We start from the raw sequence: 24,776 nt of genomic DNA on the forward strand, positions 1-24,776 counted from the left end.
ACTGGAGCATGATTTCTGTTCTCATCCTGAAGCGTCTGTAACCTGAAGCATCTGTAACTCAAGGTACCACTGTACTGTATTTTTCCATGTATAAGACGCCCCCATGTATAAGACGCCCCCTATTTTGAGGGACTCCAAATTAAGAAAACACCCCTCAGCACTACCCGTGTATAAGGCGAGCCCCAATTTTTTGGGTTTTTTTAAAAAACTAGTCTTATACACAGAAAAATACGGTAGATCCACATTTCAGGTCTCATGAACTTTAGATGTGTTGTCTTTGAAGTTCACTATTGACCTGCTATGCACCATGATGACGCCTTATGCTATCTGAGATGGGAAAGCAAAGGAATGCTAGTCACCCCAAAACTAAAGTCAAGCTAAATATGACATCATTCACACAATTGTCACTAAGCCAAAGTGAGAGACAAATGAACAAGCAGGTTGCAATTATTATATATTATTCACAGATCTAGAAGGGTGAGAATAAATTGCTTGAGACGGGAGGGGGCAAGTCAGGTGCCAATGGAACGCTAGTAATCTCTCACCATGGTTAAGAGATTGGCGGGGGTTCAGATTCACTGGCTCCATCTCTTCTGATTCAATATCTTTTTTCCTTTCTTGGCGTACTTGAATCATAATTTACAACAGGGATCACCAACTTTTTTGGGTGAATGGGTACATCTGGGAATTTAAAGAAAGTGCCCTGAGCACCAGTCACAAAATGGCTGCTGAGCAAGCATGGCATATCACAAAATGGCTGCTGTATTTCAAAAGTTGTCCCCAACACTGGTTAAGGAAAGATCTCTTACGTCAATATTTTTTAGGTTAATACTAGTGAAGATGCCATGCTAAACCATGGTTTAAACCAACGAGAAGGGTGTTTGTTCAGAGAGAAGAGAAGAGAAGAGAAGAGAAGAGAAGAGAAGAGAAGAGAAGAGAAGAGAGGATAGAGCCTGTGGCCTTCTTTTAACATCTTAACAAACATTATGTCTGCATTGTAAAAACACAGTACTGCTTAGCAAAGTAACTGGGGTATACAAATTCTTGAAGTGAGGGCAGTAGGTGTGGGAGAAGGGAAAAGGATAAAAGAGGATTGAGAGAAGAATCTAAACATGTGCTAAGGAAAGCATATTAAAGAACTTCCACTCCCGCCCTTGTAGACTTAATTTATTATGATTCAAGCAAAGCTCTTATAAGACTAATTTTGCTTGCAGTCAAAGTATTCAGATTTGATAATCTTAAAAGTCAGACAGAGCCATTCATTTTTAAAGAAGCAGATTAATGAAAATCTCATACTCGAAAACAGAATACTATTAAAACATTTTATTTAATTATTTTTGTGCAGAAATATGTTTAGGTGCCAATAACAGAAAGGATGACATAGTTAGAATTGGCACACAAAAAATTCCTAGGAGGCATGCTGCTACAAAATCACTACCCATTTGGTCTTTGTATCCATTAGTACCAACAATTTGGAAATGTAATCACATTATAAGTGGGTAGCTTGCAGCAATTATCTGAAACGCCTTATTCTTAACCATTACATTCCTAAAATGATCAACTTTGCTGTATCAGATTAATAGAATTGTAGGATTCCAAGAGTGTAACAGATATAATTCCAATGAAAATACTTCGGAGACGTTTTCTCTATAAAGATGTCAAGTGATTCAGAATGCACAACGGAATATACAATTACAGAAATAAAAATATATATTAAACTTTGAAAGGAGACACACATAACACAACATTGAAACAAAAAATGGGTTTCCTGCCTGAATTAAGCTATTTGATCTTTGCAATTAACATCTATTTAATTTCTTTAAAACATAAACAAGAAGCCACGCTGCTCAATACTGATACCAGTGGGATGGAAACAGTCATAATAACTATTAATGAAACGACAAGCAAGTTTCTACAACAGGCATAGGCAAACTCCAGCCCTCCAGAGGTTTTGGAACTACAATTCCCATCATCCCTAGCTAACAGGGCCAGTAGTCTGGGTGGGATGATGGGAATTGTAGTCTCAAAAGATCTGGAGGGCCGGAGTTTGCCTATGCCTGTTCTAAAAGTATCAAGAAACAAAGGGAAGCTAAAACTAGTCGCTCATCAGAAAATCTGAAGTATCTAAGTGAACAAGTACATAGTCACTTGGCACTGAAATGACAGCAAATTTGGTATCTGACATCCCTGTGGGGAGCATAGACTGGATCTATAGTTGGAGTCTATCTGTCTCAGTCAATTGAGTCAAGCAAGGAAAGGAAACTCTAGACCTCTTCTGGTTCTGGGAGACAGCAGGGAAGTGGAGTCTGTTGCAGCAGCAGGAGGAGACATTGTGACTCTTCACCAGCATGTCTCATCTCTGCCTCTTGGCCTCCCGCCTTCCACTCTCCTGCTTCAGCTTCTACATCCGATTCTGGAATCTCTGCCACCAACTCTCCCAGCACAATAAGCCCTGTTATCTCTTCAGCTTCCAATACCTCCTCTTTCCAGTCTTCTTCCTCTTCTCTCTCTGACCACTCATTGTTGTCCCACCACCATGCCCCTGGTTCTGAGGCCTTCTTTCCCTGGTGATTCCCCAGCTGATTCTTCCCACCACTCCTCTGCTTCCAAACTGTCCCTGACAGGAGGCCACCATATTGCATCCTTGGCCCCTGGACTTTCTTTCTCAGGAGCAACATTGGTGATCTCAATGCTTTGCTGCAATCTCAGTGCTGCAAATACTTAAGCATTATGAAGTGATCTGCAATACTTAAAGTTACTTTCAACAGTCCTTGCTGGCATGGCAGCAAAGCAGCAGTGGTGCAGGCACTCTCCTGGGGGCGACCTGTACCACAAAGGACTCAATCAGATACAACCTTTCAACACAAAGGCCAAGCTTTGTGGAGGTCTTGTTTTTGATGGCACATTTGATTTCCAAATGGGTTATTTATAGAGCTGGTGAGAAGAAAACTAGCTGGCCAGGCTGGAGCTGCTGAAAGCTATGTGTTTGATGATGTGACTTCTTTCTTAAGAAATCTCTTTCTCATCTTGAACAGCATTGTTTAATGATGTGTGTCACAACTCCATCACTCAAATAAACATACTGTGAGAAAAATCCACTCACAGGATTCGATCATAACTGTACATATTTGTGCACGTTACTTAATCCAGAATAACTGCCTCTATTTTCCCACTCAACCATCAAACACAGACTCGTTTCACCCATAATTATGCATTATTCCCTTCTTAACTCTTTAATCCCTCTATGAGTACAACAGAGTCCTTAAAGATGTTATTAGTTAAATACTCAGCATTAAGGGATTTTGAGACTCATACTTTACATCTGGCTTTGGTTTATTCATTCAGGGCCTGATCTATTCAGGTAAACTTGTAAGAGATGTTGATGGCTATGCCATTTTTTTCATGCAGTATGGGGAGAATAAACCAGCTTTTATTAACCCAAACTGGTAGAAACACCCTCGGCGATAATTTCATAAGCGAGCAGACACACAGACGTTGTGTGTGTGTTTCTTTCTTTCAAATATACAGAGATATTGTCTCTTGACTAGCAAGAATCCCAGAGATGGATACTCTGATTCTTTCCTTTTGTTTTGCCTGGATTAGTAAAATTTGCAGGAGCTAACAGCTGGTCCCCTATGTCAGGTGTGAGGAACCTTGTCCCTCCAAATGTTACTGAATTACAACCCTGGAGGGCATGACCCATAGCCAGGAATGATAGGAGTTCTAGTTCAGCAGCATCCGGAGGGCCAAATGTTCCCCATCCCTGCCCTATGCTAGTGTTATCCCAAGCAAGGTTTAAGATCTCTTGAATCCAGCCACTGTCCCACCAACCCTTCCCTCCTGGCCCAGAACATGATTTGGGAAATGTCTTGTATCCACCTATGCTGTCCCAAAGGGACTCTGTCCTCTCCCACTCATGGAATCCAGGCTTAGCCTGCAAAAATACCCTGCTGTATAAGGTGAAACAGCTACTTTAGGCTTTCTGTTAAGCAAGACATTTTGTGCTTTCCCCCCCTTTTAAAATCAAGGTCTCATTTCTGTATCGTTCTGGCACAAGTCTTAAAAAATATACCTTAGCTACAGCTGTGAGAAGATCCTGGAGCACTGAACACAGATTCTGTCCAACTCACTCGCCAAACTTCTGTTAAAGGTAAAGGTAAAGGTAAAGGGACCCCTGACCATTAGGTCCACTCGTGGCCGACTCTGGGGTTGCGGCGCTCATCTCACTTTATTGGCCGAGGGAGCTGGCATACAGCTTCCGGGTCATGTGGCCAGCATGACTAAGCTGCTTCTGGCGAACCAGAGCAGCGCACGGAAATGCCATTTACTTTCCCGCTGGAGCGGTACCTATTTGTTTACTTGCACTTTGACGTGCTTTTGAACTGCTAGGTTGGCAGGAGCAGGGACCAAGCAACGGGAGCTCACCCCGTCGTGGGGATTCGAACCACCGACCTTCTGATCGGCAAGTCCTAGGCTCTGTAGTTTAACCCACAGCACCACCCGCGTCCCACAAACTTCTGTTACCTCTCCTTAAAAGAATTATAATGTATTTGTGAAGCTCAGGATTAAATCTACCTGGAAATGGCTAGCAGACTTAAGGACTTGACTTCCTTATTCATCTGCAGTGGTTCAGAGCTAGCAAATAACTGAGCCTAGTGCCTGCCACTCCTGTGACAAGATGCCTCTTGGTTGGTTATTCAGTCAGGAAACAGGTTGAATACATGCTTGATCAGTCACAGCCAACTTTACCTGCAAAATGCCCATAAAAATAAAAGGACCAATAAACTAGTGAAATCTTGCCATTGGCAATGATAATGAGGAATCAGCAACTTCAACTGATTTAAAAACTAGGAATATTCAGTCAGACAATTTCATCATTGCATCATTAAAACAGCCACACAGTGCTGAGGAAAATCCCCAGGCATGCGATCCTATGCTAACTGTACAAATAAATACCTGCTCATTTGTGACCTTATAACCCTTGATAGTTTCACCCTTGTCTTTTTAATATTCCAGTTACTTGAAACTGTGATGCCAATAAAGGTATTTGATTGATTGATTGCATTGATTGATAGATACCTACTCATTTCACAGAGTTTTGTATCGTGACACTCTAACCCAGGTGTGAGGAAACTTTGTCCCTCCACAAACACAGACCATGGCCAGGGAAAATGGGAGTTCTGGTTCAGCAAGATCTGGGGCCTAAAAATTTCCCATGCCTACTCTAATAGAGCTAACATTCGAATGAAGCTGACATGTCTTGCTAACAAAAAGGATGGTACTGATCAGCTAAACTGAACATCAGTGAACAAGAAAAAAAAAATCTGTGCCAAGTCCTGAGGATGGCTGATTTATTTGGCAGTTATTCATTCTGAAATTAAAATAACTTCTAAGTCTGCAAGAAACAGGAGATTCCATACAATATACGTACCATTCCTATGCCTCTTCATAGCATACATTCTTCCATTCCTCAAGTGGAAGGAGTCTTCCCTCTGATAAAAGGCCTCATTCTCTTAGCATGACGACTCCTTCTATCAATGGAAGACTCTTTCCATTGAAGAAAACCTCTTCCATTAGAGGAAGAAAATCTTCAGATCCAACCCACAGGCTCCCTTTTATTATCTTATTCATAGAAACCTTTCTGTTATTTTTCAGTGTCTTGGTACATGGTTCCTTAATTAAGAGACTCAGCTATGATTTGGGGAATCCTCGGTTCATATTTCAACTCTACTGTGAACCCACGAGGGGGCCTTAAGCTATTCTGCTTCTCATTTGTAATATAGTGAAAATTATACTGACACATTGGGCTGCTGTAAGGATTATGCCAATCTAATGAATGTTCAGCATGCTTCACATACTAAAGCACATAGTACAGGCTCATTATTATTATCATTATTATTATTACTATTATTTAGTAGCAGCAACAACAGCAACAGCAGAAAAAACATACAGACACTGATTTGCCATTTGTAAGAATTAGATGAATTTTGTGTTCCCAAATTCCATTGTACAGTAATAATGATAAACTCTGAAGCTTCAATCACACCCTTCATTTTTCATACAGCATAGGAGCAATTGGATTTATCCAAAAGTTTCGAACAGCTCATTAACTTATTAAATGCATCTCCTCATTCTAAGAGTGTATGACTAAATTAACTATAATACTGTACCTAAACAAATCAGAATTAAAGCATGGCTTATTATATAACCGTGTACTCTAGACAGAATACAGTGGTACCTCTAGTTATGAACTTAATTCGTTCTGCAGGTCCGTCCTTAACCTGAAACTGTTCTTAACTAGAGGTGAGCTTTTGCTAATGGGGCCTCTTGCTGCCGCTGTGCTGCCGGCACATGATTTCCACTCTCATCCTGGGGCAAAGTTCTCAACTCGAGGTAACTCTTCCAGGTTAGTGGAGCTTGTAACCTGAAGCGTTTGTAACCTAAGGCATTTGTAACTCGAGGTACCACTGTAGTTCTGAAAGTGCATAGATCAATCTATCTACCTCAAGCAAGCCTCAAAGGCAGATAGGGAAGACGAGAACACCTGCCTCAAATTCCCTATCCCCTTTATTGTACATTCCTACACTGCTTCCTTTTCCAGTCATTGCAATAAGATTGAGCACCTGTGTCACCGCCATGATCATCCCCTTTTGAGTCGGTTGGTTTGACTGCCATGTTGAACAATGCAGACCACAACTGTCCTTCATAAACTTTTGCAATCTCCAAGCCTTAAAGAGTGTGGTAAACTTAGATTGCCCTTCTTTATTCCTTTATCTTCAACTTTTGACAGGACCGAGCATGGTCTTGGGATGAAAGTTTATGTATCCTTCGTTGCCACAAAAAACGACTGTGGCCACTCCTAGCAATTTGATTTTTTTGCAGTATTTTTTCCTGTTGGGTTTTGTACTTTACTTATTTGTCTTATATGTCTTATATGTGAATAGCCTATGGCCCAAGCATTAATAAACTACATCTACACATATCTTTTCCATAATGTGGAACTATATCCATGGATTTCCTTCATCACATACACACTCTTGTGCCGATGCCATCGGGACCACTGATAGCAACATGGGAAGTTCTCACACAATCTGTTTACCAAGGTAAAATACCTACACCACAAATACATTCTGTAAAATGGGCCACAGTGACTGTGGAGACAGGAGATGGAGACAGATGTACATTTTAGCACATAGCTACACCTGATGTGTGGTAAAATCCCCCTTGTCCCTTGACAGAAGACTACAAAAGAACAAGCTGCCCCAAGCCCTTCATCACAGGCCCTTTGGCCAATGTTTATGAGCTCATCATTAAGTGTCTTCTTGACTTAGAGATTTATCATAACAAACTGCACATGCAGAGCAATTACCTCACGAGAGACACACAATTCAAGAAACTATGAGCACAGCTAGAGCGGGAAAATCCATTTCCAAGTAACTTTGCTTCTAGTTAAACGAGGACGGGTCAAAGAGAAAGAGTCATGTCACAATGATTTCTACCTTTGAAAATATCGTCTTTAATGTCTGATGTTGCATCAGTGGCATCTGTAATACATTTTCATACATTTCAAGCACTTCAAACTAAATTTTATGCCCAAGATAAACTTTTGGTCTCTGAGTTGTTAAAAATGATTTCAAGCAATTGAAAACAAGTTAAGTGGATACTACTCTGGAATGGGAAAAACCACTGCCACCAACTGAGAGATAAGAGAGTTAAAGGAACTTTGCTAATCAAATTTTGAAACCCCTTATTGATTCTAATGTCATTCAGGGCCTGGAAATACACACAACATTTCTTTAATGAGAAGGTCGTATGAACTGCGACATTAAAAAAAAATAAAAGTTTACAATGGTGTGAGGGATACAAATATTTTGAACTGAAGGGTGAAGAATTCAAAAAGTGTGTTACTCAACTAGGTGAGCACCAGTAGCAGATGGTGGGATAGAGTGGCAGGGCTTACCTGACCTCCCGACAGCTGAATCTCTGCTACATAGTGGGAGGGGTGAGGCAGCAAGGAGGTTGGTACAGGGCAAACACACTGGTGGAGTCAAGCTGGCACTCCTGCCAATATGATTGCACTGCACTGATTTCCCTACCACCCTGTCATCTCCCTCTTGATAAACGGCAGTCACTCAGCTGCCAGAAGGTCAGGTAAGTGTTGCCACCCCACCATGTCACCCACTGGTGGTGAGCACTCTGTTTGAACTGTTGCTAGCAGAACAGAGGCAGCCACAAGCTACTCTGAGCAAGTTCCCACCTTGAATCTGTTCACGACCCAAATACAAAATAAAATGTGTTTCACCCTTGCCCCCTGAGTCGTTTAGTAGGTTGGGAAATAGTAAACAAAGAGATTGCTGTTCTTCTACAAGGCTTAAAGACCACTTACTAGCATATGGCACAGTGGGGCTACAAAAACAGGGACTGATAAAATGAATGAATGAATGAATGAATGAATGAATGAATGAAATAATTTATTACTTATACCCTTCCCATCTGGCTGGGTCTCCCCAGCCACTCTGGGCGCTTCCAACAGACTATTAAAAACACGTGAAAACATCAAGCATTAAAAACTTCCCTAAACAACAAAACATGGAAAAGAAAAGCAGAAAGGGCCACCTGTGAGGGTAACATAAATGCAGATAAAAAGTAGGAAAGATATCAAGGGCATGATTCACTGCAGGCTAATTGTGATTAACTCCTATTGAAAGCAAAGGAGTGAAACATCATTCCTACTAAGGTCTATTGATTGCAACAGACTCAAATGACTACTAGACTTTGTTGATTGTACTCACTTGTGCACAGTGTAACTCTCAAAAGTTTTTTTAAAAAAGGTTAACATTAAAAATTATGTTAACATTGAAAAGTAAAAATGTTTACAAATGTTTACATTCATAGAGAGAAGCATCACAATATAGGCATTAAAATGTCCCCCCACAAATCCAAATGCATATCTCACTTTATTGCCAATGGCCTAGATGTGACTTACAATGAAGCTTAAACAAACCCTAACAAAAATATAAAGATAAAAACCATAGAATAGAAGGCAGCTAATAAAAATGATAGAATCAGCGCATGTAGATCCCAATTAAATGACAGCTGAGCAGCAGAAAGCTCATGAAAAGGGCACCCCATACTGTTTAAATGTATTTACAAAGATAGAATATAGCAGGACTGATTTTGCCTGGTGCCTCAAAGACAGCACCAAAGGAAACACCTGCCCAGGGAGGAATCTCTATAGCTAGTGCCACCAAGAAAAAGACCCCTTCTCTGGAAGCCACCCTGAAGGTGGTTAAGGTGGCCATGTGTCCTACTTTACAGACAATGGTCCTTTATTTGAAGAGCTATCAAAGGACTATCTTCTACTGGCTCTTCAAATAGAGAAATGTTCTCTTTTTGGGACATAACCCTACTGCCTTCAGAGAGTCCTCTACCATCTAGTTTAAAGATGAAGAACCATAGAATACCAACTTTGAAACTGACCATCAATCCTCTGGGCAGCAGACTGAGCAGGCACATAGGTTATACGATTGCAGCCCATGATTGTGAAATTTATTGCATTCTGATGTATATTATAGTAATTATTTTAGCATATGCACATTTTATGCAATTCTGTCTTTTTTCATCCACTTTTGTGGAGATACATTTCTTCTGTTTCTGGTGATGCATCTACAGCTACTCTATAAGGCAGAGACACTCAGAGGGAGGCCTCTGCTGTACTTGGAGAATTAATATATCAGATAGCATGTGTTGAGCCCCCCAGTGATACATTCTTCAAAGCTGTTTTGCTAACATCCCCCTCCAGGAGACTTTGAAAGGTCTCCAGAAACTTTAAAGAGGAAGGTCTTCATTTCCATGTGGCTCAAATGACCCAAAACACAAGCCTAACTATGTCTACTCAGAAGGAAGTCCCAATGAGTTCAATAGAGTTTGTTCCCAGCTAATTGAGCATAGGATTGAGGCCAGTGGGTCATGTTCATTCACTTCAACGGGTGTACTTAGTTGAAAACCACCCAAAGGTTGCAATCGTATACACACTTACTTTTACAGACTGCAAGCAGAAGGACAGAATGTTAATGACAAATGCATACATAGGAACAAGAGGCTGCTTTTTAAAAAGATCAGAAAAATATATCACTAGCTTGTGTGCTTGTGTGTGAAATAACACAGAGGATTTAGTGTAAAGCACTTGGGAGTAAAATATTAAATTTGATATGTCAGTCAGTACCAGCACTGAATTGAAACCATTAAGGGGGAGGATGAGCAACCCTGCCAAAAACAAAAATTATTGGGTTTTTTACAAGTGGAAAATTGCATTCTAGCAATACACAATGTGCAGTTGGGGAGTTGCAACAAAACACTGCACTATATCCTTGTTGTGCGTGTACATTATTTGGGCCTGTAGCTGACAGCAAGGGCAGTCGGGAAGAGAGAGGGGCACTGGATTCCCTGCTCCAACTTGAGCCTTGCAAAAAAAAATAATAAAGTTTATTCAATTAATTAATCAATCAAATTTATACCCCACCCTTCCAAAAATATTTTTGAACATTTTAAAAGAGTGAAAGTCATCTGAACTAGTTTTTAGTGATTGGGCTTCAGAAAAGTTCTGCAAAAAAAGTTTAAGTAGTCCTCTTGTTTGAAATATTCACAGTTGACTACATTGTGAGGACTACCTATAAGCTGCCCTCTTTTAGCCCAACCTGAAATGTAGCAGATGAGAGCAATGGATAACATGGCAGCATTGTTGGTATTCTGTCTGCTTTCAATTGAACCCCAAACCTATAATACCTCTAGGAAGCACTGCAGGGTTGCAAAATGCCTACAGCAGTAATGGAGAAACTTAAGGTTCTGCAGATGTTGCTGGACTCCCAACTCCCCTTAGCTCCAGTCTAGCTAGCATGGCCAAAGAAGAAGAAGAAGAAGAGTTTGGATTTGATATCCCGCCTTTCACTCCCTTTAAGCAGTCTCAAAGCAGCTAACATTCTCCTTTCCCTTCCTCCCCCACAACAAACACTCTGTGAGGTGAGTGGGGCTGAGAGACTTCAAAGAAGTGTGACTGGCCCAAGGTCACCCAGCAACTGCATGTGGAGGGATCAGGGATGATGGGAGCTGTAATCCAAAAACATCAGAAAGACCACAGGTTCCCCACCCCTGACTTAGTCTGCTACTGTAGGGCTGTCAAAAGCAACTATTTTCCAGGAGTGTTTCCTTCCATCCTGCAATTGAGGGACAATGAAGTACATCTACCTTGGATTTTACCTGAGCAGTAATTACCTGTCCCCCTGTCCTCAGTCTCTCAACATCCCATGCTACTAAGCAATTTAATTCACTTTGGGGGTTTCCTCCACTTATTAGTTTTTTATTAGTTTTGAGCATACCATGGGATTAACCATCCTCCTCTGTGTGGTTGGCACAGTTCTGGCTGAACAGGTGTAGGCACATGAAGATTTGAATTGGTACTAGAAGAAATGATGCTCGCATCAAGCAAAATCTAATAAAAGCCAAAATACTGCCCAACAAACATATGTGTATTACTGTCCTTCCACTGGCAGGCTAAGACCTTCTTATTCAGACAGGTCTTCAAAAATTTAGGTTCAGGGGATGCTAATCACACGGCTGCAGTCAGGGAAAATTACTGGTCTTAAAGGTGTTCTGATATATTTCTTGTTTTTATTACTGTGCATTTCATAATGTTGTTTTCAAATGTTGTAAGCCCCCTTGAATCCCAGCTTGGGAGAAAGGCGGGAATGGAATATTTCAAATTAATAAACAAAATGCCATGGTTAATATTGTCCAATGGAAAGAGAAATGGATAATAGTAAAGAGCTAAAGGATTTCGGAAGCACTGAGCATCAAAGAAAGAGATCATGAAGTGACAGCTGGGGAAGGAAGGAAGAATGGTTGGCTCCCTTTGATGGCAACAATTTCATCTAACCTTCGGTTCAGAAACAAAGAAACTGCTAGACGTAAGGAAGTGCAGCCTAATTTCATGCACATCTTATGCTACATTTAACTGCTTGTGTGTTGGGAGCTTTTTATAGAGTACAAGACTTTGAGTTTCAGAATTGAATAGCAGGCACACTTTATAAATTATATCTGCCTTTTTATGTATGCGCCTCCCTGCACATTCCAGTCATCATCTGGGGCCATGCTGAAAATCTGCCAATCTTGTCAAAGGGTACAGCATTTTCTGGTGTGGGATGCCATGCCAAGTAGTGCAACCGACCCACAAATATGGAGGTGTGAAGCAGGTACCTCAGGCAGCAGAAACGCAAGAGGTGGCATCCAACATTTCCACCACCAGTGGAGAAGCTATGCTTTGCCGCTGCTCTCCTGCCATCCCTAGGGGTGGAGAGAGGCTGGCTTTGCAGAATGTCTCCCCTCTTGCAGAGTCAGCAAGAGAGGAGGTATTCCACCACCCAGCTTTGCCCACCCACCCAGCAGTGATGCTTTCCAAGGGTTTGGCCTTGAGAGGAAGTCCTTGTGGTGCCTCATGCTGCCCCCATCAAGGGCATTTCATATCAGGTGCAAAAATGTCTCAGGCCACCCTTGTCAAGAAAGGTCCATCGGGCCTCATAATTCTAATGCTTCTGGTGGTTGTTGGAATTCCTCGACTCTTCAGTTCTGTCATTTTTGTGCTACTGAAGCTTGTCAAACAGGTTTGATAACTTATTAAATTTCAAAGCATATCCATGCGTTAGTGGGATTACAATTGTTCTGTTTTTATTACTATTTGTTAGCCACCTTGAGTGTTTCTTGGAAAAACATGTAGAATAGAAATTTGTAAAAATAAATAAAAAATTATTATTCTCGGTTTTGTCTACCCGCAGACAAAATTCAACCTCTCAGAGCATCAACCCACCCCCTTGGAAACATACACAATGTTCTTACCATTTATGCTACTGGGTGTTAGGCAAGTTTGAAACACAAATGCTCATTGCCATCCACTGTTCATTTGCTTCTCTTCAGATCCTGAGTCCGTGTGTTGGGAGTTGGTGCTCTACAAGTAAAATGGTGTTTCTGATGATCCAGGTGTTTCTTGAATCCTCCATTTTTGTTGAGGATCTCCAGAAGCAGTTCAAAAGGCACCTGTAATGACAAGGATGTACTTACTCCAAAATGCAAGTCAACAATAGCAAAAAATAATAAATAAATCTGTTTCTTATGAAAAATAAGACATATTATATATAAGACTGGAAACAGAATTCAATTTGTACTCATAGACCATCAAGAACAATGTGGTTGAAAGTGGCAGCTTGTGGTTTTTCCTTTCAATAGCATTTCAACTCTGCACCTGGCATTGGTCTTTCAACAAATACCTATGCAGAGGAATTAGGCTGATATTCAAAATATCACACATATTTTAGAAAGAAAAAGAGAAAGAGAAACCCAGGTCCAATTCTACAAGCCCAGAAAATCAAGAGGCTTGTCTTCAATTTTAAGATCAGGATATTAATGTAGACTTGCATATACTTAGAATCATAGAGCTGGAAGGAACCACAGGGGCCCCTGCAATGCAGAAATCTTTTGCCCAATGTGGCGCTCAAACCCATGACTCTGAAACTAAGGATCTCATGCTCTATCGCTTGAGCTATCCATCATGGGCTTCTTATTACATCTTTAAACAGTTCATTAGAATAAACTGAAAACCAAGCTCCACAATCAACAGAATCACATAGTGCAGCTCTTAAGACTACCCTTCTGTTGGAGATGGAAGATTGAAGACTCAAATGCCCTCCCATGTTAACGAAAAAGGAGATAAAAGCATATTGGATAGGAGAACATTCAATTATGCAATCTCCTTCCTGAAAAATGTCCCATCCAGCAAAGTTGTCTTGCAGGGATGAAGAATCTGTGGTCCTCCCAGGGTTGGACTCCCAACTTGCATCAGCCCCAAACCAGCATGGCCAATGGTCATTGAAGGTGAGAGCTTCAATATATTTGGATATATTTGGAAGTTCCCAGAGTCCCCAGCCCTGCTGTATTACATGATCCTGCTGATCTTATAGTTTGGGTACACTTTGCCTGATTCTGTTGTAAACAAAGGCCCAAAGGTAAGCCATGCAAACTGAGGGTAGGCCTTGAGAATTTCTTCCACTTTCCAGCATGAATTTCTCCCATTCCTCTGTCAGCCTTAACTACGTTTAGCACTGTATCTAATGCTGCCCTTAGAAATCACAGCCAAGAAATCCTAGCCAATCCTCAAAAGAAGAAGGAAGGAACCCTGGTTTGAATTACCCATGGTTAGTAATGGTGCAGATACAATGCTAAACCATGGTTAAGGTGGTTGAGGGAAGTGAAGATGGGGGGGGGGGACTTGCACAGAGAGGTTAATCAGCCATATACTTACAAGGGAACCTTAAAGTGATGCCCATTCAAAAGAACATGGAGTCATAGGCTACAAAGTTGGGCCAATTGACATTCCAAATGACAATAGTTAAGGAGAAGGTTTAAAGCAATCAGCATTGTGTAACTGGGCTGCTGTGTCTCAATCAAAATGTGCAAGGGAACTGGGAACTGAGAGTGGGACAAACCTATTTTGGGTTGCTTTGTGCTTTATATCAAGAGTGTGCAAAAAAGAATGAGCTCGGTCCCTCCAAACTAAAAAAAAAACCAACCCAACAACCCAACATTAAATTGACATATTTCAAATAAATATATTTTCTTTTTTCTGATTGAGCCTGGAATAAACCTTTTTGCTGTATGTCAAAGCTTTTCTGTGAATGGGTTTAAAGCATGCGTTCTCATTATGGAAGGATTCTAGTGTGACAAAAATTAATCTGGATATTATATAAAAAGAGGGATTTCCCCAATCTTGTGTGTACTGTGGATGAATGTTTGTTTTTGTATTTAGCAACAGCAGATTACAGCAGCCCAGTGCCACCCCCAGCCTGTGCCAAATGGGAGCAACAGGAAAAAGACACAAGATATTGCAAAAGGAGGCATTATGACTAAAAGCAGCAAGTCCATTCACTGTAATAAAATGCCAAATGACTGACCCCTGTTCATCGAAACAAGGGTATTTTGGGTGTGCAAGGTGTGCAGGTCTAGTCACTAATAGTTCAAATATTTTTAAAAATAGTAATAATAATTGAATAATCATTCTATAGAATGTGGTGTACATTGGCTCTATTCCTTTGTTCTTGAGGTTTTGCTTACTTTGCATGAATAACAATGAAGGCATAAGGATATTAATATTCAGAGGAGAATATGAACAGTGTTTAAGCATATCTGACATCATTCCTGTTTTCTGGAACCTGCAGTCCTATACAGGCTTACCTGGGAGCAAAAGCCACAGAACGCAGTGAAACTTACTTCCAAGTAGGCCTGCATAGGAGTGTACTGACAGACATCTAACATGCAGGTACATGGGATAATACTCCTTAATGGGCGTATAACACATGACCCGCCAGGGTGAACACATTTTCACAGGCCATACTAGAACCCACTTTCCCTCCACAGCCTGAAAGTGAGACTCCTCCCTCAATTCTGCAATTCCAGGATGTTGGCAAAGACTTCTTAGCCCTCGACTGAGATAGCTCAGTCAGCAGATCACGAGACACTTAATCTCCGGGTTGTGGGTTTGACCCCCATGTTGGGCTAAATATACCTGCATTGCTGGGGTTATGGACTTAGATCAGGCTTCCTCAAACTCAGCCGTCCAGATGTTTTGAGACTACAATTCCCATCATCCCTGACCACTGGCCGTGCTAGCTAGGGATCTTGGGAGTTGTAGGCCAAAAACATCTGGAGGGCTGAGTTTGAGGAAGCCTGACTTAGGTGATCCTTGTGGTCCTTTCCAACCCTACAATTCTATGATTCAGGCCACCACACATTGTTAGGCCAGCTGTTAAGGTTGATGTGCCACAAGCTGTGCACACTTGCCCTAGCTCTTTTTCATTTGCTCTTTTCTTTTTCTCAACTCCAGGAATCTGATTTTAACCTATCAGCCTGATATCTGCATAGTAGTGAATCTCCATAATAGAGTGAATGCCAAATCAAAAGAAGCAAAGATGAAGCTAGCATGTGCTGAATTGTGGTTTCTTCCCTCCGACTGGCAGACAATCTGAAAGTCATTCCCATTGTCCCCTTTTCTGGCAGGGAAAAAATGAGGGACTATCACATGCACAGGATTATGTCACTGCTAGTTAGAAACATTGGAAGTTGCCTTATATCACTGATCCATCTCACTCATTATTGCCTGCACCACTGGTCTTCAGCCACCATAGAAATGTATGGAAAAAATGGAGAATTTCGGTCCCCAAATGCATATTTGAGTTAAAGGTGGGTCCCAGGTCAGAAAGCCTTAAAGATACCGGATCTACACTGACTTGCAGTAGCTCTCCAAGGTTTCAGGCAGGGCATATTTCTCCCATAATAGAGTTACTAGGGATTGAACAAGAGACATTCTGCAAGCAAAGCAGAGTCTCTACTGAGCTACACAGACCACCCTATTGTTCTTTAACCACTTCCGTGACCTGGATCTGCCCAAGCAAACAGTTCCCAGATGCATTCTGGGAAGAAGCAGCCATGTCTGGGTGCTAAGTCTGTCCTTGCCACAGAAAGATTACACAAAGGTTTGCAGACTTCTCAGGGCTTAGTTGCACACAAGGCAATATCCTACATTAAAATTGTTTCTGTGTAGCAAACACTCAAACACACACACACACACACACACACTGTGGCAAATGCACAAGTCTATTTCACCATGTTTGGTAGTACATCCCTGCTTAGAGAAACAGGCAAATATTCAGTTGACTAAATATATGTCATTTATACATAGCTTGTCTATATTAAAGTATTTCATGCGTGAAGTGAAACAGACCTGTGCTTTGCATGTGGTGTAGTATTCAGTTTTTCTGTGATGCTGACAGAAGTCCAAGACCCACTCAGCAGGGGAGTTGGGGTGCGGCGTTGGAATGCAGCAGCTTAGCTTACTGTATTTCTAAATAAATTCTAAATAAATACACTATGATCTAAACAAGGGGAGGGTCACAAGACCACAAGGTTCGTAGTCTAAAGTTACCTGACTTGCGCCACTAATTTCCCTGATTACCATGAGCTACTATGTGAGCTCACAAGCCACAGGGAAGGAAAAGCTCATGGAGCTGCAGAAAGGCCAGTATGGTAGTCCAACACTTGCAGGTCACTCTGATCTGAAGATGGTGGCCCATGTAGGACATAAGTACATTCTGCAGTGCAACCAATCCCTTTCATGGGCAGTAAGGCTATATAATAAAAAGACTGGGCATCAAGTAACTGTGAGAACTTCACACATGTGTCAGGATACACCCAGAACTCTATACATGGAACTCCAAGAGTGGAATATCTCTCTCTCTCTCACTCACACACACACACACTTGAAAAAATATATTTTTCACTTTCTTATTACTGATAATAATTTCACATGGCTGGCCAGGCCTCAGATTGTTTCATGAGATAGTTCATACCCCAAACAAGGGTTGGCTAACTGCAAGTTCTTTCTCTGGTGTTGGGCTAAGGATAGGTAGAGAAAGAATGGGAAGACACTTTCAAGAACACTAACATGGTTGAAAGTTTTTCCCATCCCTCCTTTCCTTCAACCAGCATTGCCCAAATGATTAACAGTAATTGTGAAACAAAAATTAGCCATTGAATTCAAAAGAAATGTTCCATTCTGGCATAACAGGAAAGTGTTGTGTTCTTTGGGGTTATGTCATTTTGCAAATTTGCCTGATAAAGAGAAGCTAACCACAGATACCCATGGATCAATAATGGTAAATCAATTGAAGACCTCTAGGCTCAGTTTTGTTCACACATCAAAATCCTTATGCCTTCTATGTATCCTCTGCAAGTTTTAGAAAGGTTACAATCCAGCAGACATGGAGCGGGGGGGAATGAGTTCTTCAACCTGGTAAATCAGATCAAATTGGAAGCCCATGTACCCACAAAACCCTTCCTATCCCATACATGTAAACGGAGGCAGCAGATCTTGTGTGTGTGTGCGCGCGCACATGCGCACACGCAAATCTGCTTGTCCCCATTTGAAATGAAGGGGGCAACCCATACATGCAAGACCTCACTGAACACATCAGTAACAGGGTTCTAGTGTAAGCAACTACAGCGTGGAGAGCACTTGCAAGCAAAAGGGACTGGACTTTTCTCCTGGGTTCTGTTAAATCCAAAAAAAGATCAGATGAAACTTATTGACAGTCAAGTACATTAAATAAAAGAGGATCCTACCAGTAGCATCATCAGCTCCTTTGTCTAGAAGAGCATCTACTGAAGCCATGCCTGTGACTATGAAGGAGCTCTTTGTATCAAGAGGCGCCTCGCTTGCTGGGACATAGCTTCTTAGGAATACTGACTCCTCTGTTTTGAGCACATTTTGGCTCTTACTAATGTTCTGACTGCCGGGCAGGAGAGACCAATTCTTGTCAAGGTGTTTTTACGGCCTTTCTACTGTGCATAGTCCTGTCTGTCTCTCTGTTTTATTAATCCAAAGTCAATAAAAGAAGTCCAGATATCCACTGTGATGTTTTCTTCAACCATTTTGCAATGAGATAGAAACAACAGAGACACAAAAGGATCCCCCACTGACCACTACCATCTCCAAGTTGTCTTAATTTGTGTTTCCTTGGCAGAGGAGCAAAAGCAATCTTCATTGAGTTACATTTTCTTCAAGAGGCATCTTCTGTTCCTCCCTCACCTGATCCATGTGGGCCAGTCCAGCCAATGTCCGGTTTTTCACAACAGTAATGCCAGGTTAATATACAAAGTTCCATTTTGACTCTGCAAATAGTTGCATTTTCCTTGTTGTTAGCAAATAAAAATAAAAGGATAGATGTATGTTGTATATAATAAAATTATGATTATTCAAAGCATTAAGTAGCACCAACAGAACCAAATGAAAATCCTTGCTCATACACCCACAAAATGATAATATACTCTTCAGCTGGTGTGCAATTTCACTAACATTGGTAATCCTAACTTGCTTTCCTGTTAATAGTGTGTATTATCTTTTAATAGTGTGTAAAGTTGCACAGATATGCACATGTGTGACTGAAGACTTCAAAATCACAGAGTTTATAACAGTTACAGCCTAATACTATATTTCAGAATGTGACAGCAAATCTCCCACATTATAAGAATAGCTTATTTATTTAACAAAATGTATATACCACTTGATTGTAACAAAAATTCTAAGCTGTTTGGTGGATATTTGCTTTTAAATACTTCCCTCTTTTCAATAATCTACAAACCAAAAGTGTCTTAATAAAAGGGAACATCTTTATTCTTTCAGAAAGCTTAATTAATTGAAAGCCTTTTAAATGTCATTTTACTGGAACTTACATAAAAAGTTAAATTGCTATATTAGAGCAGAGGAAGACAGACCTGTTCTACTTATTAAGTTAATTATGGTTGTCACTTTCCCAAGACCTACTAAACTGTGGTTGAAGATCCCAAGAATTTTGTATCTCACAGTTGTGTACTATTACATTTTTAGTAGTTTGCAATATTGCAAAAGAAAAGAAAAAAGAAACACGATGCTATCGAGCAAATAGACATGCGTGTGATTGTCATTGGTGAGAGCAACATGTCTCTTAAAATGGGGAAGCTGTTCCTTGAACAGTGGTAGCTTTTCTAGGAAAGCCTGAAGTCCAATTGACCATCTCCCAGCCATGACACCCCACTCCTGACCCCACAGGTTCCAGCATTTAATTAGAACAAATATATATGGGTATTTTCACACAAGACACTCAAGAGCACTCAAGTTTCCCTTGTAATCTCTGTGTCACACCAGGATGCTAGTTCACACATTAGGCAGAGTGGCCCTGCCCACTGGGTCAAAGGCAAAAGATTGATACGATCTGCTGGCTAAAAGGAGTTAACAGAGCAGCAGTCAATCACATTTCCCAGACAGGAATTTCCCAAAGAGTACACATGCCTGTGTTATATGTAGATATAAATCATCTTAATTTGAAAAGTATAATATGTGAACTGGTCCTGACTTGAAAATGAGGGAGAGAATACTATTGTACATTCTAGCCCTTGCAACTTTTGCAATTGCATTACAGGAAGCAGCAGGAATTAACCTCTTGGGTCAAACCACCCTGTGTGCAGATGAGCTCTCTATAAGTTGAGGCAAACTTCCTTGCCACAACATAATCAAGACTATTTCAGTTCAAGGAAAGAACACCCAAGGAACCATGATACTTAAATATCATTCTATAAACTGAGCCATGCCATTGGGCCATCTAAGCCCACTATGATCTTCTATTGAATCACAATCAGGGGAGCTCATCCGTCAGATAATTTGACTAGCTCCACCACTCATTTATGGCCCTCCCACTTAGGAAAAGCTTGATTTGGTGAGTTTAGAGAAAAACTCAACAAGACATTAGAAGCAGCAAATGATTGAACCCTGTGCACCATTTGTGTATGTGCCCATCGATTTCATGCAAGAGTATTTCATATGTCACCTGCCTTAGAATAAAAGAACTTTCATATAGGAAGTAATGTGCAAGATATACATAAATTGCCATGCATAATGATCCCATAGGTTTAGTGTTTCCCACATTCACATACGGTTTGCATGCCCTGAGAAGCTGCAGCCAACCATGGTTTCTCGATATGCATATACACACTTAGTGTGAAATGCACAGACTGCATTGTCCCACATAAGAATCCATACATGGTTCATGTGTTATTTGCAACATGGAAGTGTTTTCCATGTAGAAAATAATGTAATGTATGCAGCAACCCCAATGAAATCTAAAATTAATGTTCAAATGCTGAGAAAGGCAAACACTTTTGTTGTTGTTTCTTATTTCATATATGTAATACAACACAATGTTTATAACCCCTCATGTACATCAACTTCCAAGTGCAGAAATCCTCTAACTTTAATGAACAGCTCCAGCAGATCTCAAAGGGACAACACTTTTAATGCAATGGGTTACTATATCCAGACTTAGTTATGATTAGAATAGACTCACAGAAATCTAAGCATGATTATGTATCAATCCAACTTTATATATTCTCCTTTATTCAACCAACAAAATTCTGGCTATATCATAATTAAAAGAACATATATGTGCAGGGGGGATTATAAATAAAACCCTTTATTATTTTCACGGCAAAAAGTGCCCACAAACTCATTCAGTAACCATTTAAGTTAGAATTATTCTAGAAGACCAGAGAGTCCTGAAAATCACCCTATGGCCATCACAAAAACTTCAGGCAAATAGGAGAGCTTTGCAAAGTTGTCCTCAGGATCTAATTATCTTGTCTTACCAGATTTCAAAAACAGCACAAGCACTCCCAAAGGAAGGTCTCCGGGTACTACCGTCCAACAAAATCCTGCCATTCCATTAAAGACTACAAACCAGTGCTTTGCAATATTGGAAAGGTGGGTGGAGAAATGTGGAAGCAAATTTTCTGCTCGGTCTGCTGACGCAAATCCTTGCACGTGTTTCGCCTCTCTGTGGGTTGTTTTCCCCCTCCCTCAATGAAAGTTTAAAAGCGGGCTTGAGTGCATAGATTTAGTATATGTGCACACCAGCTGGTCTGACATGATAAAGCAGAATGACTCTGAAGGAGAATTTCCCTGTCTGTCTAACCAATAATCCATAAACTAAGACAGATTTGTTCAAGAGACCATCACTGATCTTCTCCTGCCCCCCCCCCCGCCTAAAATCTGTGTAGCTATCAGATGGTTTCAGTCGTTAAACGGAGTAAATAACAAGTGGATAGAGGGCAAAATGAGCTTATCACCAATGAGTTTACCTCAGCACCAGCTTTACGTTCCTCGAGTTTGCAGTTATCTCACAACCATCACGCCTTCATTCTGCACAAATACTTTCAATACAGATCTATTTAAAAGCATCTACCAAAGAAAAACAATAACGTAGACTCCATCACTAAGGACAACATAAGTATTCCCCCCACCCCATCTCGGGCATCGTTGGGGGGGAAACAATTCTTGTCTTGCCCTATGCTAGATCATATATTGAGCCGGAACTTTAAATAGCAGCTGGGGTTGTGGTGTGTTATTTTGTGTGTGGCTGTCTCTAAAAATACACGCTGCCTCCTGATCACTGATCTGAGGTGAAACCATCACATGCACCGCTTTCGGCATCTGTCACAAGCGGGAATTGTTGCCTTGCAATGAACCGGGGAGCAGCGGGGGTCACTCTTTAAGGGATGCAAAGCCGCGTCAAAGTTCTAAGGCGCATCGCCGAGGAAAGGAGGAGCCGGGAGGATGGGCAAAAGAGGTAAGGCAATCTCGTTTCCCCCCACAACATTCGCGCGCCCGTTCTGATATAATCTCCCGGCAAGGATAGCTTCGTGCTCTCGCTCGCTGACTGCCTTTGCCCGACAGCGCTGCTTTCCCAGAATGCCCCTCGCCGCCTGCCCCGCACTATTCGATTGAGCCTGGCAAGCAAAGCGCACGCACGGCTCCTCCTGGCGCGCCGGAGAAACTCGCCGTTCCAATCACAGCAAACGAAGGAAGGGGGGGTCGTGCATCAACGCGCGCCCCCCAAAGCATACACCAAGAAAGGAGGGCTTTGCCATTCTTGCCCGCTTTGCCCCCTCCCCTTTCCGCTCCAGCACAGCCCCCTCCCCAACTGCTGCTCGTAGGCACGTCCGAGGCGATTCTCCCGGTCTTCCTTCCCTCTTTTTTCCTGGCTTCTGTCCTCCTCCTGGCCACCCCGCCTTCGCCTCCCGATTCTCACCCGCGTTCCTCAGCTTCTTGTTCCTGTACACGGACAGGATCACCAGCAAGTTGCCCAGGATATCTACCACGATGGTGAAGATGAGGATGGCGGCCAAGGTGGAAGCCACCCAGGGGGGCCTGTCCAAGGTGAGCCCGTCCCGCGGCGGGGAAGAGCCGTTCAGCGCGCTCCCATTGCCTCGCATGCTGCCCGGAGGGAGCCGCGCACGTCCCGGGGGCTGCGAAGTTTGGGGAGGGAAGGTGTGATGCGGGGCAGGACGGGGCGCCCGCCGCCAGCGAGCGTCACCTTGGCTGTGCCCTAGCTGGCATGAGAGAGGGGCTGCCTGGAGGGGGGGCACAGGGGAGGCAGCAGGATGCTAAAGCGCCTCCTTCCCCCCCATGGACTCCGCCGCGATGCCAAGCGGCCAGCCCGCCGCTGCTGCCGTCGATCCTCTCCTCTCCCGAGCTCCTGCCATCGTCTCTTTGCCCGGACGGGGAAGTTTCGCCCAAGTGTGCATGTGCCACGGCGAGTTACTTTTATAGCATCCCCCGCTTCCTCCTCCTCCTCCACCTCCTCCTCCTCCTCCTTTACTCTCCGCGCGGATCGCCCGCCCCGTCGCCGCTGCTGCAGCTGCAGCCGCCATCCACATAGCCAGCCCCCCTCCCCAAACAGCGGCAGCCCCCCCCCTCCGCGCCGCCACCACTGTTGCCTCCAGGTGACATCTAGCGTTGGCGCCTGGCCTCCCCCTCCCCGGACACGTGCGCTACGAGGGGATTCCAGCTGCCGCCGAAGCGGGCGACGTAGCCACAGCTCCTCCAGCAGGCGCTCGCCGGAACTGGCGCCTCCATTCATGGCAGAGTTGTAAAGCTGGAACGTTGGGGAGGAGGGAGGGTGAGCGCGCGCGTGCCTCCAGCGCAGCCCCATTCATTCTTTCCCCGCTTTCCCCATTCATTCATGCATTCGCGCGTCCGCTCATTCATTCTTTCGCTCATTCAGAAAGCCAGCCAGGTTCATTCACGGATTTGGAGGCTGCAGGTCGCTGAGGGACTGTTGCCACCTGAAGATGCGACGGTGCTTTATAGCCTTTTTAACGACTTTTTGTGCACGGGACTGGGAGGGGTGGCGTCGAGAAGACGAAGGAAGGAAGAAGTTTGCCTGGCTGCTTTTTTTGCTTTTTTGTTTTTTAAAAATAATAATACTTTGGATAAATATCACTTTAATTAAACACTTTCCGGATGGGTTCTCGACGGCTGGAAGCTTTACAGAAGGAAGCACGGGCTGCTTGGAAGCGAGGAGAGCGGCAGTCAGTTCTGATCAGGCTGTGCTATTAAAAGCTCCTCGTACAGTTATTTGCTCAGCATGGGGGGTGGGAGGGAGGTACCTCGGGACCCGAATCCCCCAGAGCAGCACGTGCATTCGCCTCACAGAGGAGGGGAGGGAGGAGAGGAGGAAAGCAGCAGGGGAGGACAAGAAAAGACTGCCTCTCCCCCTCCCCTTCGGACTCGGAAATATATGGGAAAGGCGGACTTTTTCTCTCTCCACCTTTTGGAAAGCAACCTCATCTACTTCCCAAAATCGGAGACAATATTGGGAGCATTTCCTCTTGAATATCAGTTCCCCCCTGATATCCGAAGGAAAATGGGATTTCATTGCTGAAACTTAGAAAAGAGGCTACCCCTCCCGCTTTCTGGCCACCACCCAGAATAGCAACGGGACAGAGCGGGTGGGGGATGTAATGTAAAACAGGGGTTCTTACATAGTAGAAAAGATGGGCGCACTTCGTGTATTGCTAAGTGGGAATTATAAAAAAGACTGGTTGGCATTAAAACGTCGTGGAAATACGGTTTTTCCCTACTCAAGGAGAATGCCAGCTGTGTTTGCCAGAGGTGTGTGTTGTTAAATACTGCAGTAATTCATATTCTCCCCCTCCTCACGTTATTCATACAGCCCTAACAACTGACAGCCAATAAGCAAGGAGTCAATTCTCTTTTCTCTCCTGTTTCAAGTCTATTTGAGAAAACGTAGAGGAAAGTCTTAACAGAGCACGGCACACAGTGTTTAACAGAGCACTGTTTTAAATAG

The 24,776-nt window shown here is 42.6% G+C and overlaps 1 protein-coding gene across 1 annotated transcript in view; it reads right to left on the reverse strand.

Moving 5' to 3' along the window:
* MTNR1A (melatonin receptor 1A) overlaps positions 1 to 23,342 on the reverse strand; it is a 65,503-nt gene extending 42,161 nt beyond the window's left edge. Inside the window, exon 1 of the mRNA XM_082238272.1 lies at positions 22,716 to 23,342. Within this exon, the coding sequence (XP_082094398.1) occupies positions 22,716 to 22,899 (184 nt within the window). The 5' untranslated portion in view covers positions 22,900 to 23,342. The remainder of the gene's footprint in view (positions 1 to 22,715) is intronic.
* Between the last annotated feature and the right edge of the window lie 1,434 nt (positions 23,343 to 24,776).

Source organism: Podarcis vaucheri, assembly GCF_965113315.1.
Source record: "Podarcis vaucheri genome assembly, chromosome: 9".
In the NCBI taxonomy this organism is placed as follows: domain Eukaryota; kingdom Metazoa; phylum Chordata; class Lepidosauria; order Squamata; family Lacertidae; genus Podarcis; species Podarcis vaucheri.